Genomic DNA, 16,159 nt, shown 5'->3' with positions numbered 1-16,159 from the left:
TTAGGTTAGTGTTACTCTTATTAGCTGCTTGATAGATAAGGTTAAAATCTCTAAGAACAAGCCATCTCTCTTGAGGTGTGGTTGCAATTGTCTTAGACTTCTTGTAGGAAGGCGAGTTTCTTGTTATCTCCTTGCGGCCCATACACGCTAGTAATAGCTCACGTTACATTGTCCGTTTCAAGGGAGAATCAAGCAACATTATCTCATATTGTGTCAATTGGATGAACATGTCGATGCCCAAGATGAAATTTTGCTATGACTTACATTGAAGAATTTCTCGAGAGAATCAAGAAACACTGTCATCTTGAACTCTCCCAAAAGTGATCAAACTAGATAAAGACCGGGGAAGAAACAGGAGTCTCAAGCGGAGATGAATAGGTGGCGGCTAGGGCTGGTGGCGCCTGGGCAACCGGGCGGCGCCGCTGACGTCGCGCGCTGGATGGGAGTCTGGATAGAAGCCATCTCTGATCTGAGGGTGGTGTCAGTCCCTGAAGAATTAAGTCTTTCCCTTGGGGATGCCTCTAGGATCTGTTCTTCTGTTATCAATGAAAGGATGGAGTTCGTTCCCAACTTATGGGTTGGAAGGAAGTTTGGATTCGTGCGCTGGATGGAAGTCTGGATGGAGCTCGTCTCCAATCCGCCATCGGTATTGGCCTCTGAGGTGATGAGTCTATTCCTTAGGGATGCATCTGGGGCCTATCCGCCTGATCTCGTGGTTTGGATGCGAAAGAAGTTTGTGGGGATTTCGGAGTGGCCTCCCCCACCAGGGGGAGTTCGAGATAAAGAAGAACCTGCAGATAGGGGGCCGATTTGAAGGAGGAATCCCTGAAGATCACGATGGAATTGGCAAGCTCTGAAAGTCCTCGAGTTCGCCTCCGATCAGGTTTAGAGCAGATAACCGAGGACCATATAAGCAAGGGAAGACGGCCGGGGAGTTCAGATCACAAATCCCTTCCAGGTGGTGTTCGCCTTCCCCCAAAGCTTCGTGCCCAGGCGATTGGTAATCTCATCTTCATCCCGGGCATCTCGACGTCCTCTGTAGGTGCTGAATCCGTGCTTTCTGTTGAGGATTGGGGTGACAAAGGGATTTCCGGTGAGGAAATCGCCCACCCGACGTCCTTCAGCGATTGCACAATAAAGCCCTCGCAGGTGTCTTCGTCCGGGAAGGAGATGGTGCCAGCGAATGCTTTGGTCTCCCTAACTGGAACCTCGGCGCAGGAACATGGTGAGGAATTGGCTCATGGGCGGCTAGAGAAGCATAAGGAAGGATTTAGCATCGATGCAGGCACAAGTTCCCATCCTGAAATTGAGGCTGAAGAAAAGGATGAAGAGGTTGTGGAGTTCGTAATTGATGAAGAAGATGCTCGTGCGGCAGGTCAGTGGACAGTTCTTGCGAGATTCTACTCGTTGAAACGCCCAAACCCATCGGCTTTGTTTGATGATATGAAGCGTGCTTGGCAATTGCGTGCGGACTTCAGTTTCAAGGTCCTAAAGGATAATCTTTTCATCATCACTTTCGGGTCGGAAGGAGACTTTAATTTTGTGCTGAAGGGAGGGCCATGGATTCACAGGGGTGACGCTCTTATCGTTGCTGGTTTTGATGGCTTCACGAGCCCGTCAGAGATTCCACTTAATGCCATCCCAGTTTGGGTGCGTATTTACGATTTACCTCTTGGGATGATGTGTCAGCGTGCTGGCCAAACTCTCGGCCAGATGCTGGGGAGGGTGTTGGAAGTAGATGTGGAGGAAAGTGGACGGAACAAGCATGATTTCTTGAGGGTCAGGGTGGAACTCCCAGTTGACAAGGCTCTCAGGGTTAAGCTACCAATAAAAGTCAAGTTCCAAGGCAAAGGGGTGATAAGGAATTTTGACCTCAGATATGAACGTGTGCCATACTTCTGTTTTCATTGTGGCTTTATGGGCCATTCGGACAAGGAATGTGAGAAACCAGAAAAAAGGGATACAATGTTTCGTTATTCGGCAGAATTGAGGTGCTCACCTTGCAAACAATTTGAGAGGTGGACTAGTTATGTGAAGGCTGAGATATCTCCAACAGTCCGCTGCCAGCTTCCCTTTTCTCGCGCGGGTAGTGCAGACTCTTCCTCACTCAGGAGTAGGGGTGGCCGCACACAAGGTGGGAAGGTAGATAGTCCTATCCGTGTGGGGGTTACAGATGATTTTGAAGCTAATGAGCAAATGGGCAACTCGCAGATTGACAAAGAGCTGTCAGAGCAAGTAGATAAAATGCTGGTTGACAAAAAGGATATCCTGCAGACCCAAATCAATGTCCGGTTGGCTAAGGCAGGGTTTCATACATCGCCCAGGCAGTTTGGAGCTTCAGCTGGGGCGGACTATACAACAGGTCATCCCTTGCTAGCTGGACCATCAGCAGACCACCCCCTGACCTCAAATGAGATGATTCCGACACTGAAGGATATCGGATCATCTCTGGAGTCTCATGGTTCATCTGAGGCCAAAGATGAGGGTCAATCACGCTGTAAAAGAACTACAGATCAGAAGGAACCACGAGAGCCCAATCCAGCTATGGCTTTAGTGGTGAAACCAAAAAATGCATCCAAAGGAGGTGCACTGAAGAAGAAGAAGTTAAATCCAACGGGCAAGGAGGTTTTGACAGACATGGAGATGTGGGAAGATGCTATGCCTAGTATGGAGGGTAAGGAAGCGACCAGTCCCGGGGCTACTGGTAAACTGATGGAGCACGTGGGGGTGCTCCGTCAGGAGAAATGAATTGCTTAAGCTGGAACTGTCGAGGCATTGGGAACGCCTCGACAGTTCGTGATTTGGTGGCTTTAGTTAAAGCTAATAATCCCCAATTAGTCTTCCTTTGTGAAACTAGACAGAAGTGTATTAAGGTTCGTCGGTTACGTAGTAGGCTAGGGCTGAAAGGTTTTGTTGGAGTCGATTGTGATGGTCGTAGTGGTGGATTAGGGCTGTTTTGGCATGAGCAAGTATATGTGGAAGTAAAAGGTATGAATGAAAGATATATTGATGCGTATGTCCGTGCCTTTCATGATGCTCCTTTATGGCATATTACTTGTGTATATGGGGAACCTAGAACTGAGAACCGTCACCGTATGTGGTCTTTGTTGTGTGACATTAAGCAGAGTTCCAACCTTCCTTGGTTGGTAGTGGGAGATTTTAACGAAGCCCTTTGGCAATTTGAGCATGCTTCAATTATCTTAAGGTTCGAGCACCAGATGCAATTGTTTCGGAATGCTCTTCAGATGTGTGAACTCGGGGATTTGGGTTTTGAAGGGTCCCCATATACATATGACAACAACAGAGATGGATGTAGGAATGTTAAGGTTAGATTGGATAGGGCAGTTGCAGATGATTCATGGAGAGATATTTACAGTGATGCTTCTGTTATACATCTTGTATCTCCTTGCTCAGATCATTGCCCTATTGCCCTATTTTGGTTCGGCTGAAACAGGAAAGGTCGGCTGCAAATAATAGCAAAAGTCGACACTATGAAATTATGTGGGAAAGGGATGATGAGCTTCCAGAGATAATAGCAAATGCATGGAGGGATACTGGTCAGAAAATGGATCTGGGACAGATTAACAAAGAAATGGGGAAGGTTATGGATACCTTGCAGGCGTGGGGGAGGAGAAAATTTGGGAAGGTGGGAAAACAGATTGGACAGTTGAGAGCTAGGTTGGCTGAGTTGCATTCAGTTTCAGCGGACAGGAAAGAGATTAGAAGAGTGCAAGATCAAATGAATGAGCTCCTGTATAGAGAAGAAATGCTTTGGATGCAAAGATCTAGGATCAACTGGTTAAAAGAGGGTGATAGGAATACAAAGTTTTTTCATAACAAAGCGATCTGGAGAGCTCGTAAGAATAGAATAACCAAATTGTGTGATATTAATGGGAATGTTCAGACAGCTCAAACTGTGATGGAAAGGATGGCTGTCTCCTACTTCAAAGAGTTGTATATGAAGGATCCCTCGATTGACCCAAATGATATAGTCCAGTTAATTGAGGTAAAGGTTACAGGGGAGATGAACACTTCACTGTGCAGGGATTTCTCAAGTGAGGAGATAGCTGACGCCCTATTCCAGATAGGGCCGATTAAGGCCCCGGGACCGGATGGTTTTCCTGCGAGGTTTTTCCAAAGAAATTGGGGTATAGTAAAGAAAGATATAATACATGCTGTGAAGAGATTTTTTGAGACAAGGGTAATGTCGGAGGGGGTCAATAATACCTCCATTGTGTTGATTCCAAAAGTTGACAACCCTATCGAGCTCAGAGACTTCCGGCCTATTAGCTTATGCAATGTCCTTTATAAAATTGTGTCCAAATGTCTGGTTAACAGGTTGAGGCCATTGCTAGATGAAATCATCTCGCCAAATCAGAGTGCATTTGTGCAGGGGCGCATGATCACAGATAATGCCTTGGTGGCCTTTGAATGTGTCCACCATATGCGCAACACAAAGCAGCCAGAAAGGTCCTTCTGTGCTTATAAGTTGGACTTGTCGAAGGCTTATGACTGGGTTGACTGGTCTTTCTTGGAACAAGCGATGCTTAAAATAAGCTTCGCTTGCCGTTAGGTCAAATGGATTATGACTTGCGTGACCTCGGTGAGATATTCTATAAAATTCAATGGAGCTGTATTGGATGCATTTGTTCCAACTCGAGGACTTCGCCAAGGTGACCCGCTTTCTCCTTTTCTATTCCTCTTTGTGGCTGATGGGTTGTCTTCATTGATTAAGGCTGAAGTGGAGAGGGGGAGCATTTCTCCCGTTCGAGTGTGCCACAATGCGCCGGGGATTTCTCATCTTTTGTTTGCGGATGACACCTTATTATTCTTCAAAGCTAGTGACTATCAGGCGACCAATATCAAAAGAGTGCTGGACAGTTATGCGAGGGGCACGGGGCAGCTCATCAACCCGACCAAATGCTCCATCATGTTCGGAGATGCCTGCCCGGTGGATAGGCAGGAATCGATAAAGAACATCCTGGGCTCTGTACATGAGTCTTTTGATGCTAGATACTTGGGTCTACCTACACCAGAGGGCCGTATGAAAAAAGGAAACTTTCAGAGCTTGCAAGCACAGTTGAGCAAAAGGCTAATCCAATGAGGTGATAATTTTTTATCTAGTGGGGGGAAGGAAATTATGATTAAAGCAGTGGCTCAGGCAATTCCGGTGTATGTTATGGGTGTGTTCAAACTCCCTGAGGCGGTGTTGGAGGACCTTACCAAATTGATACGGGATTTCTGGTGGAGTGTGGAAAATGGGAAAAGGAAAACTCACTGGATCTCATGGAACAGATTGACAACTTCAAAGAGTAGAGGTGGAATGGGCTTTAGGGATATGAAGCTTTTCAATCAGGCCTTGCTTGCACGCCAAGCCTGGAGACTTATTTAGCGGCCAGATAGCCTTTGTGCAAGGGTACTAAAGGCACGCTACTATCCGAATGGGTGCTTGGGAGATACTGTTTTTGTTGGAAAGGCCTCGCCCATGTGGCACGCTATTGAATATGGCTTGGATTTTTTGAAGCAAGGTCTGATTTGGCGGGTGGGGAATGGTAATCAGATAAGAATTTGGAGAGATCCATGGATCCCGAGAGATACTACCCGTAAGGTCATTAGTCATCAAGGTAATTGCAGGATTAAGCGGGTGTCAGCTCTTTTGGACGCCAACGGAGATTGGGATGTTTGGAAGGTAACTCAAACGTTCCTTCATTTAGATATAACTGACATTCTAAGTATCAAAACCGCAGGACATGCTGGGGAAGACTTTCTGGCGTGGCACTACGAGAAAAATGGTATATTTACCGTTAGAAGTGCATATAAGCTGGCTGTCAATCTACAGCGGTGCAGGGCTGGTGGTGAGGCTTCGAGCACACGCCCAGATGGGGTTTGTCCAGCTTGGGATTGTATTTGGAAGTGCCCAGTGCCTCAAAAAATTCACATCTTTGCATGGAAGGCTGCTACCAATACTTTGGCTACGAGGGAGAACAAATGACGACGTCGGCTGGATTTAGAAGATACTTGTTCTGTGTGTGGGATGGAGAAGGAGGATGTTTTTCATGCCCTGTGCCGATGTCCTAGTGCCCAGAACCTGTGGAATGCTATGCGCAAAGTTTGGCATCTACCCACGCCGGAGGAGTTACAATTGTCAGGTACGCAATGGTTGCTTGCATTACTGGAGTATATGTCTAATACAGAGCGTATGCATTTGCTTATGCTTTTATGGCGTCTTTGGCATGTTCGGAATGAGCTGGTGCACAACAAGCCGATGCCACCAGTGGAGACGTCCCGGAGATTCCTGGAAAGCTATGCCCAATCCTTGGTTCTGATCGAGCAAGTCCCATATCCGGCTGTGGAGAAGGGGAAACATGTTCTCGGACTCTCTTTGGAGGAAGCTCGAAGACTGAAGCGCGACAATGGATGGAAGGATTTAGTGCCCAAGGGGTGGATTCGGCTGCCGCCTGGATGGCTTAAGCTCAACGTGGATGGCTCCTTTGCTGTTCAGGACGGAGGTGCTGGTATTGGCATGGTGCTGCGCGATAGTAACGGCAAAGGGATTGTCACAGCCTGCATACCCCTTCTGCATTGCACAGAACCTTTGGAGGCTGAGCTTATGGCTATCAAGGAAGGCATCGAGTTGGCGTTACATTCTACTTCGTCACCAATCATTGTGGAGACTGATTGTGTCAATATTATTAAGTTAGCCACATCTCATGAGGATGATTGCTTAGAATTCGCCCATATGGTTAGGGAGGTGAAGCGCATGGTCACCGGGCAAAGTAGTCTGGAGATTAGGAAAGTTGACCGTAGTCAGAATAAAGTTAGTCATGAATTAGCGAATTATGCCAGGACCCATGGTACTTTTGGTACATGGGTAGGGCAAGAGGAAAGTGTAGTAGCAAATCTTATTCATGTCGACTGTATGACTTCTGGTTCTGGTTAATAGATCTTTCCTTGAAAAAAAAAAAAACACTGTCATCTTGTGTGAACCGGAGGAAGAGGAATAGTATTGTAGTTTGATGTGGATCAGACGGTCAATGCTCAATTGCTCCCAAAACCGCACTTCCCGCTTCTTCAAACGAATCAAGCCAAAACTTAAAAAAAAAAGGAAATTGGAGCAATTCAGATCCCCATCTCCTCTCGCCGCCTCCGGGATTCCAAAATCCCAACCGAGTCTGAGATCCGCGCATGGCGTCGCCGTGCCCCTTCCCCGCCGCTGCCGCCGGATCCGGTGAGGCCTCTCTCTCTCTCTCTCTCTCTCTCTCTCTCTCTCTCTCTCTCTCTCCATGCCCCTCGTTTGCTAGGTTTTCCTGCTCTAGCCGTCAGTCCTGTTGCAAATTATTCCGAAATGTTTTCGCAATTATGTGCGCGTTTGCCATTTCTCTGAGTGACTGGCGCTTAATCTCTTCCGGGCTGCTGACTCGTGGCCTTGGTTTCCTGGGACCGGGAAGATGCCTGGGGCTTGCAATTTGATTCGGGTATCCAATCCAGTGGGAGGAGGAGGAGACCCAGGTGACGTCTGCTTCCCCGCCACCGTTAGTGCAAATAGCAAGGTTTTGCTTAGTTTTAGTTGCCAATAATTGGGGTGCTCTTTTGCTCCCACTGGTAGCTTAAAAGTTTGGCTGAATGGGTTATGTACACCTTACACCATCCAGCCATGAATTCAGGGATATCAATTCTAATCTTAATCTTAAACATACTCGTTGCCGCTCATCAACACAGGCAACAAAGAGAATATCGCTGAAGATGGAGACACTTTCTTGGATGGCCCAACCTTGCGGAAAGAGGGGTCTGCCTCTACAAAGAGGAAGAAGAAGCCTGCAGGTTTCAACTTGAGGAAAAGCATTGCCTGGAACCCTGCTTTCTTCACTGAACAAGGTACATTAATTCTTTGCCAACTCTACGCTGCAGTTTGGGCTTGATCTGGCTCAACAACATCGGTGAACTTTGTAGGTGTTTTGGATAATTCGGAGCTTTCTGTGCTCACTGGCTCCCAACTGATGGCAAATGGGAGCCCTAGCCCAGGGGTCACTGGTGTAACGTCCCCATTGTGTCGGTCTGGGAGATATGGTAATGCATATGTACCGAAGGAAGTCACAGAGAACTCACATGGAAAATTGCCTGCAAAACAACGAAGCGCAGAAAACAAGGGAAGGAAATTGTTCTCTTCAGCGAAAACACCTCAGAGAAATGAATGGAAAGAATCTGTGGTCAGTTCATCACTCAGCACATTCTTTACTTGTTATGGACGCATTAATTAGAATCATCCAGCAACATTGCTATGTTCTGGCCAACTAATTGCAGGGAACACAAAATAGAAGTTCTGCAAGAAGTATCCAGAATCGCATACCACGAGTACCAGCAGGATCTACATATCCTTGTCAAGTTTTAGGCAGGACAGGATTGGGCAGGCCTTAGTTTTTTTCTTGACGACTGTAGGGCTGACTTCTCAGTCTATACTGTCGTTACACGTTTTAGTCTCATAAGTCATAACTACAAATGCTGTTAGTCTTAACTTTGTTATACACAGAAGAAAGTACCAAACTCATCTTCTACAGCTCAGTTGTCAAGAATACCGAAGAAGCCTCAACCTTCTCTTCCTATGGTCCTGAGAAGTACCTCATCTATGACAACTGTTTCAAAATCAAACAAAAATTTAGCTCCAGGTAATCTAGTGCATATGGCCTTTCTAAAGAAACTTTGTTTCCTGTGAACTCAGGCATTTCCTTTTACTCGACCTTGCAGGCTCCCAGTGATAGAATCTGTTTATTTGACATAGCTTTTGGCATTCGTGCGTTATTACTAGCTGTCTGATTCAATATACTGCTATTTTCAGTTAAAGCTGAGCAAGTTCATAGAGTACCTGGACTGCCGTCTAAATTGAAGATCGATTCTATATCTTCTGGACCTAGCATAGAGAAGGATGTGGTGAGTGCTAGCATTAGTTATCAGTTATATATTCAATTTGTCATTTTGTTGCATAATATGTTGGAATTGATCCTGCGAGAACACGCGAGCACACACTGAACATTGCCAGCAACTTTTGATGTTTTATTCAAACACCCAAAAGCCTAAAGCTGCTAATAGTTTACTACAGGAGTTTTCTCGCTGGCAGCAACTTCTGATGTTTTATTCAAACACCCAAAAGCCTATAGCTGCTAGCAATATCTACTATTAGATGATCGATGTCAGCCACTTCTAATGTTTTTTTAAACACCCAAAAAACTATAGTTCTACAGCCTCTACTGCTTCTCTGAGCTCATCATCCAAAGGTGTGTATATGGGGGTGTTGCCCTATTTACAGCAAAAACAACGGGACCGATGACTGTTGCTACAGTACCAACAGCAAAAAAAAAAAAAAATTAACCTAACTACACACAAGGATTTACTCTAACATAATATGGTTTGCATCCCCATTTGGCAAATCTGCCTGCATTCTTTGTCAGTAATTGACAATGTTCCTAAACAAATTTATTAATTTTTGCAGGTTCCTGCTGTTACTGCCAAACATGAAGACGCCTATGGTTCTGTGAAATGCAAAAATCCACAAATCAGCCCCTCCAGTTCCTTTGGTATCACTGCATCAACTTTTGCTAAGCCATCAGCACTTCGAATGCCTTCACCGTCAGTTGGGTTTTTCACTCAGGTAGTCTGTTACGTTCTTCCATACCAAATCACCTGTGATGATATACTTCTACATTTTCAGAATAAACGTCTTTTTTTATCGTGGTTTAGTGCACTGGTGTTGTTTTTTATTTTCTGTGCGGTATGAAAATAAGATGATTTTTTTACAGCTATTTTGAGCCATAGATAGATGCGTGATTCTGTACTAAGTTCTTGCTCGCGTTTAATCAAGCTTTGGAAACTAGTTCCCTGCATATGTATGGGAATATTTAATCATTAAATATTACATAGTAATGTATAACTGCACATGATATGATATGGAAGTTGTTTGAAAAGAAGGGATGTCCATCCTACAAACACTTCATTTAGTTTCATTTTGGTGTAGCCAGAATTAAATATGTCTGTTATTTGTTACGAAATTCTGTTTCTTATTACTTTTTTTACTATTGCTAGTACCTTTATTATCATTATTGTTTTCTCATCATCTTTTTAGTTAGATCTTGTGGGTTTCATCTCTAGTCTACCCCAACTTGCTTGGGACAAAGGCTTTGTTATTCCAAATGTCTCATTCTTTAACTTGCAATCTGTTAGTTTTGTACTTGTCATTTGATTTTTATTTTCTTGAAGGGGCTCTTTTGTCAAAACCTCAATGTTTGACTGACCATTTCAGGAAAATGCTCATGTGTCACATGGCGATGCTGCTAAAAGAAATGCGGGGACGTGCTTTGCTGGAAATACTTCATCAGTTGTAAAACCTCCCAGATATAAGCAGCCTGATGATCTAAAAAGCGGACTCTGTCAAACAAAGCCGCTGTCAACCAATTGCACCACTGCTTCCAGTCTTGTTCTACCTGTAACTAGAGAGAGCAATCCCAACACCTTGGTGGGTCCAGAAAAGGAACCCTTGTCAAAAGTTATTACTATATACTCAGTAAAATCTGGAAATGCAAATAATCAAGAAAGGCCAGAGGTTGATTGCTTATTGGCTGGAAGTGGAGCTACTCCACAGCCATTGAGTTCAGAAAAGAACGATGGTGCCAGAAATTGCGTGCCAATCGTGTACAATGACACATCACATGTAGAAGGAAGTGGCATTATCAAAGATATTGAGCCTATTGAGAATTCCTACTATCTTAAATCTATTTGTTCCTCAACCATCGAACCTGTTGAGGATTCCTGCTCTCTTAAAGCTATTAGCTCCTCAACCAAACCTATTGTGGGGAGTAAATTGTCACCCTCTCGCATTGCCTCTCGAGTATGCACATCTAATGATCTCAATTGTCAAAGCAAGTCAGACAGTGGTTCCAGTGCAGCAATTGACTTGGTTGCAGTTTCTTTGTCTGAAGGCAACAATTGTACTACAGGTCTTGATTTCTTGCGAGATTTTGATTCCAGCAATCACCTGAATACTGAATGTTCTACTCTAATGGAATCAGTGGAATCTACAATATGTGCAGATCAGGTGCCACGTTGTGGTAGTTCAAGTCATGAAACACCTGCTTTAGCTGACAGGAATACAGATTTGAATGATTCTTTGCAGAATGAATCTAAACCTCCTTCATCAGAAGAACAAAATACTGACGGTGGAATGGAGCTTGAAATAAACAATGCATTAGTTGTAAAGGAGACCCTGTTGTTACATGTCGGGTGTGAGCATAACCACAATTGTAGGAGCACAGATTGTTCTCCTATGAAACATGAAGCACCTATGCCTTGTGTGGAGAGACGACCTGTTTTATCAGTAGAACCGGACATAGAAGACAAAATGGTGCTTGACACAAACAAGTTGTCAGCTCTAGAGGGTGCATCACTTATGGAGTAAGTCTGCATCAAATATTTGACTGCATACAGTTTATTGACATTGATAGTGTTTCATTCTCATCTTTTACAGAAAGACTAAAGCACTGGACAGATCACGAACAAATACTATCCTTAAAGATCATCTGAAAAACTTGGTACCATTTACAGAAGAATGGCTTGCTGTCATGGAGGCTCGTGGGCAGGTCAGTTCACTTGACATAAGTGACTTTCAGACTTCACATTTTGATTAGTAAATAGTCGATATGGTTTTCTGACCTAAAAGTACATACTGTCGTGTACAACTGTAGTCTATTGTGTTTCCCCCCTTTATTTTATAAGTTGCAAACACGCTATGTCCATGCAATTCTTTAGTACAGACAGCGCAATTCAGCTTTCGCTTTGTATATTTGGGTGCTTGTTGCATGTTTTTTATGCCCAGACACTAATTCATTATCCTGGTGCTAGTGAATTTAGGCCCTGCATTGCCATATCTCCTGGTGTATGCTGCATATACAGTTACTGTTGAACATCAGGGCAATCAGCAACAATATTTACAAACAAGTAACTGGACGGATAAGCTGTTAGAATAAGATAATCTAGTGCACCAACCATTTTGTTCCTTCTATTTTGCCCAAACAGCCGAGAAAGGAATATAACTAGTAACCTGTTGCAACTTGCAAGTTCCATTTCTGGAATTTTGATTCTGAGCTCTACACCTGAGTGTTATTAACATATTTTTGTCAGGAAGTTCTCGAACAGAAGACTGGCGCTGTGCAAAATTCTCCTCCTGACAAAACTACTCCAGAATCCAGTCCATGGTCACCGGTATGCCCCTGTAATTGCAAATTTGAGATACAGTTTCTCAAACATGCATCGAGTGGTGCTTTATTGTTCAGGAAGGCAACCAAGACCGAAAGTAGCTTAATTAACTGAGGAACATGCATTCTCTTACGAGTCGTTCAGTGTATAATGCAACAGCTTTTATCTCTCCCTGCAGGTTAAACGGAAAGCCCAAGATGTCGGACCATTTGACTGTACTAAGTACTCCAAAAGCGTCCCAACATCTGGTACCCCTTAACTGCAGTTCTTGGCCTTCACATTCTGTCTGTCGCGGTACAGCCACGGCGCATAAGGTCAGCAGAGACTCAGAGCTGAACACGGAGTCTTGTTATCTGCCACTGATTCTCATTTCGTCCTAGCTAACTTGACTGCCTTGTAGTTCTGCAGCCTAGCTTGTTGATCTCACCATGCATTCTCCTCTTTTTAATTGTAACATACTGTTCAGATCACGCCCCAAGCAAACACTTGGTAAACAACAACACAATAAAGAAAAGCCCTTTTTGTGAGTTTGAATTTGCCAAAATTTTGTATGCAATGCTGACTTGACTGCGGAATATTACTATTACTCCTACTAGTAGAGATTGGTGGTTCAGCATCAGCATCAGCATCAGGTCGGGTCGTCGTCTGTATCAATCCGCCAGCCACTCGCTGCCGTAGTAGGAGTTGGACAGGCCGAGCCAGAAGTTGAAGGCCTCCGCCGAGCGCTTGCGCTCCCGGCGGCAGTCCTGCCGCGCCTGCGAGGCGTGCTTGCTGGTGAACATCCTCGAGTGCATCTCGATGTACCTCTTCTTGTACTTGGTCTTGTTGGGCGCGATGCCCTTGGATCTCCTCCATGCACGCCACCATCTCCAGCAGCTCCTCGTCGGCCTCCTCCGCCTCGTTCCACAGCACCAACGCCTCCCCCGGCTTCCGTGCCACGGCGATGCCCTTGGCCAGGCTGCACCCCGCGCTCCTTCATCCTCTCCAGCAGCCCCAGCCGGCCGGCAGTACTCTTCCACCCTCACCCTCGGGTCCCTCTCCATCTCCTCCAACACCTTCGGCTGCCCCGATGCCGCCAACGCCTTCATCAGCGTCGTGTAGCTCACCGTGGACGGCGCGACCGCATCTCGTTGAAGAAGGCCAGCGCGCCCGCGCTGTCGTCCCTGAGCACGCACCCGTCCATGAGGGTGATCTCCTCGAAGAGGTCCCTGGACTTGGTGATCTGCAGCTGCTGGCAGTAGCCCTTGAGCAGGACGTTGTAGGTGACCCGGTTGGCGGGAACCCCGGCTGCTGCCATCTCGTCCAGCACGGCGTTCCATGTCCCCGGCGGCGACGAGCGCCGATATCACTGTCGTGTAGAGGATGACGTGGATTCACTCCCCCTCCAATCTAAACGACGAAAGCAGCTCTTGTACTGGAATAGGATTATCAAGGTACTGTAGCTATTTTACCTACTCTACTCTCTTGCCGACAGCGACTTTTAATTTTAAGATTTCAGTGGACTAGTTGCCTCTTATAGCAATTTTAGTTAAATTTTAGATGGTTTAGGGTTTTTTTTAACTGCCAATAATGGTAGTGTCCAGTCAAATTTAAACATGATATTGTGTGGTATTTGGATTTAGGTCTAGCGAATTGCCTAAACCCTAGTATCAATAATATCACATTTAAATTTTGGGACAAATAACTAAGGCACAACTGAGTATTTTTTTATTACACAATTTGTTTCTCTACCAATATTATGAAATGGCCGATGATAGAGGTCACATTAGAAAATGAGGATGTTGGATAGCTAGATGTACTTTGTGCTCCTATCGGGGGATAATACTTGACAATGAATTTGGGGTATACATGTCGATGGACGCGTTGATCTATGTTTCTTGCGGTTGGATCGAAGGGATACAATAACACATGGATTTATCCAGTTTCAAACCTCCCGTGAGATAATAACCTTATGTCCTGTTTATTTTCTTATAGTTTGGATGAACTTGTTATCAAATGTCCATTACAAACCAAGTCCTTCCCTTTTATATAATAGGGGAAAAAGAAAAGTATATAAACGGACCGTGCCAAACACTATGGCAGATCTACACCTGATGAAACCAACTACTCCTAGCTCCTTATGACCGGGGATAGGCATGCCCATCTTGCTCTAGTCGTCCTGTAAGCCCTGTCCCATCCACAGAACATTGTCACACTGCACACTCACCTGCCCATGCATTGCTCGCTGAAAGGGAGTGCCTAGGGAAGAAAACTACTTAAGTGAATGTCATTAAATGTGATTCGACCGTTTAGGTGAGTATCTGCCTTGGGTTTTGTACACCATCAGGGGGCTGGTCGACGAAATCCTGTCTTGGTCGTAAGGTAAGGCTGTGGTTTTAAGGGTATTCATCCACTGGTTGACACATGGTAGCGTGGGCCCATCCGATGGGGCACTCCTTACCTATTACACTGTCATCTTCCAAATATTGAAACTTGATCATTTTCCTATGTATAGATCCATGGCTTGGTATGTATGTTGTATTTTACAGCCGAAAATCTAAGATTTACTCAACTTGGACTCGAATGTCAAGAACATGTTTATGGTTACCCAGATGCTTGTTATATAATGTATGGAAATCATGTAGATGCTTTACAAGCGTTCTGACTCAACCCTTCTCAATTCAAGTAGTAGTAGAGATGGGGAGCCATATAAATTGGTTGTAAAAGTAATATCATTGTAATGCTCTGTCTTATAATTTAATGTTTTTGCTACGAATTGATCTAAAATATAGATTGCACACTGAATGAATAACTATTTTGCTAGCTTGTATCATTTTGGATTTGACCATGATGAATCTATATATGCAATGAATAGCGGAGTGTATATATGTTGCATGTGTATTTTTGCTACTTGTTATGAATGCATGTGTATTTTAATAATTCCTATTAAACATAATACAATCGGTTTTATTCTTAAATCGGCTATGAAAATGAGCTACAATCTGTGATATGAAACATAAAGCAGATAATTTCTATGTAGAACCGTATGTAACATGAATACAAAGTGGACAATTTATGACATATCTTAGACGGTACTTTTCATAAGAACTGTCCATAATATCTGTTATCAGATATGGGGTCTTCACATACACTTTACTCAAATGTAAGGAAAACCGTTTGGCGTGAGGGTTTATAGTTGTCTGAAATGAAGCATCCTGTAGAAGGGAGATGTTACTAAGATTTCCACGTGAAGGTGTTTTAATCAGCATATCTTAGTGAACATGCTCTGTGTGTGACGTATCCAACTGTTGTGTGTGATGTACACGTACATATGTGATATAGTGATGGGAAGCAAGGCATGTAAACGAAGAAAAGAGTGATAAAAGAGCATCGTACTATACTGCACAATGCACGTAAAAGTAAGGTTCCCACATAGATAACCATTCATGTTCAATCCCTTCAAATTTAGTAAAAAAAATAAAGGAAATTTGAAAGGATGGACATAAGCACCAACCGATCATTATCACTAATGATCTTAATCTTTCTTAAGTATACCATATTGGGTCTCCTTCTAAGTTGATTGAGTTATTTTTTAGACCGTTAGATCTAGATCCAATCGTACAGATCAATCTCTTACTCTAACCCTATCCCTCCCCCATCTCTCTCATTTCTTTCTGCAAGACTCCTCCCGATACGACCACCACATCCACTTGAGGAGCTGCCTCCTTCCACCCCTTCTAGAACTCTGGCGTGTCTTCTTCCTTCTCCCTTGCGGACGCACCCCTTCTTCTTCAACACTGGCAAAGCTCCTCTGTCCTACCCTCCTCCTCTATCTCCTGTGACTCCTACCACCAGATCTGCGGCATAGACTGCCGCCTCACTAACTACTTTTGTGATCCCCATCGCCCGTCACTACCCACCAGCGATCCTCCACTACCGC

At 44.5% G+C, this 16,159-nt stretch overlaps 1 protein-coding gene across 3 annotated transcripts; it reads left to right on the top strand.

The window, feature by feature from the left end:
* The first annotated feature begins 6,977 nt into the window (after positions 1 to 6,977).
* Positions 6,978 to 13,375, top strand: LOC133887489 (uncharacterized). 3 transcript variants are annotated; one of them, XM_062327464.1, is made up of 13 exons: positions 6,978 to 7,228; positions 7,449 to 7,509; positions 7,720 to 7,875; positions 7,951 to 8,207; positions 8,302 to 8,370; positions 8,525 to 8,663; positions 8,834 to 8,925; positions 9,485 to 9,643; positions 10,292 to 10,985; positions 11,079 to 11,439; positions 11,513 to 11,624; positions 12,166 to 12,246; positions 12,419 to 13,375. In XM_062327464.1, exons 2-13 carry the CDS (start codon positions 7,449 to 7,451, stop codon positions 12,497 to 12,499), a joined length of 2,262 nt encoding a protein of 753 aa, XP_062183448.1. In that variant the 5' UTR covers positions 6,978 to 7,228; the 3' UTR covers positions 12,500 to 13,375. The 3 variants fall into 3 exon arrangements, with proteins under 3 accessions (XP_062183448.1, XP_062183446.1, XP_062183447.1); XM_062327462.1 differs by having other exon boundaries at positions 10,292 to 11,439; XM_062327463.1 differs by lacking the exon at positions 7,449 to 7,509 and having other exon boundaries at positions 10,292 to 11,439.
* The last annotated feature ends 2,784 nt before the right edge of the window (positions 13,376 to 16,159 follow it).

Source organism: Phragmites australis, chromosome 12 (genome assembly GCF_958298935.1).
Source record: "Phragmites australis chromosome 12, lpPhrAust1.1, whole genome shotgun sequence".
In the NCBI taxonomy this organism is placed as follows: domain Eukaryota; kingdom Viridiplantae; phylum Streptophyta; class Magnoliopsida; order Poales; family Poaceae; genus Phragmites; species Phragmites australis.
Note: the sequence above shows the minus strand (reverse complement) of the source record. Positions and strands in the feature narration are given on the sequence as shown.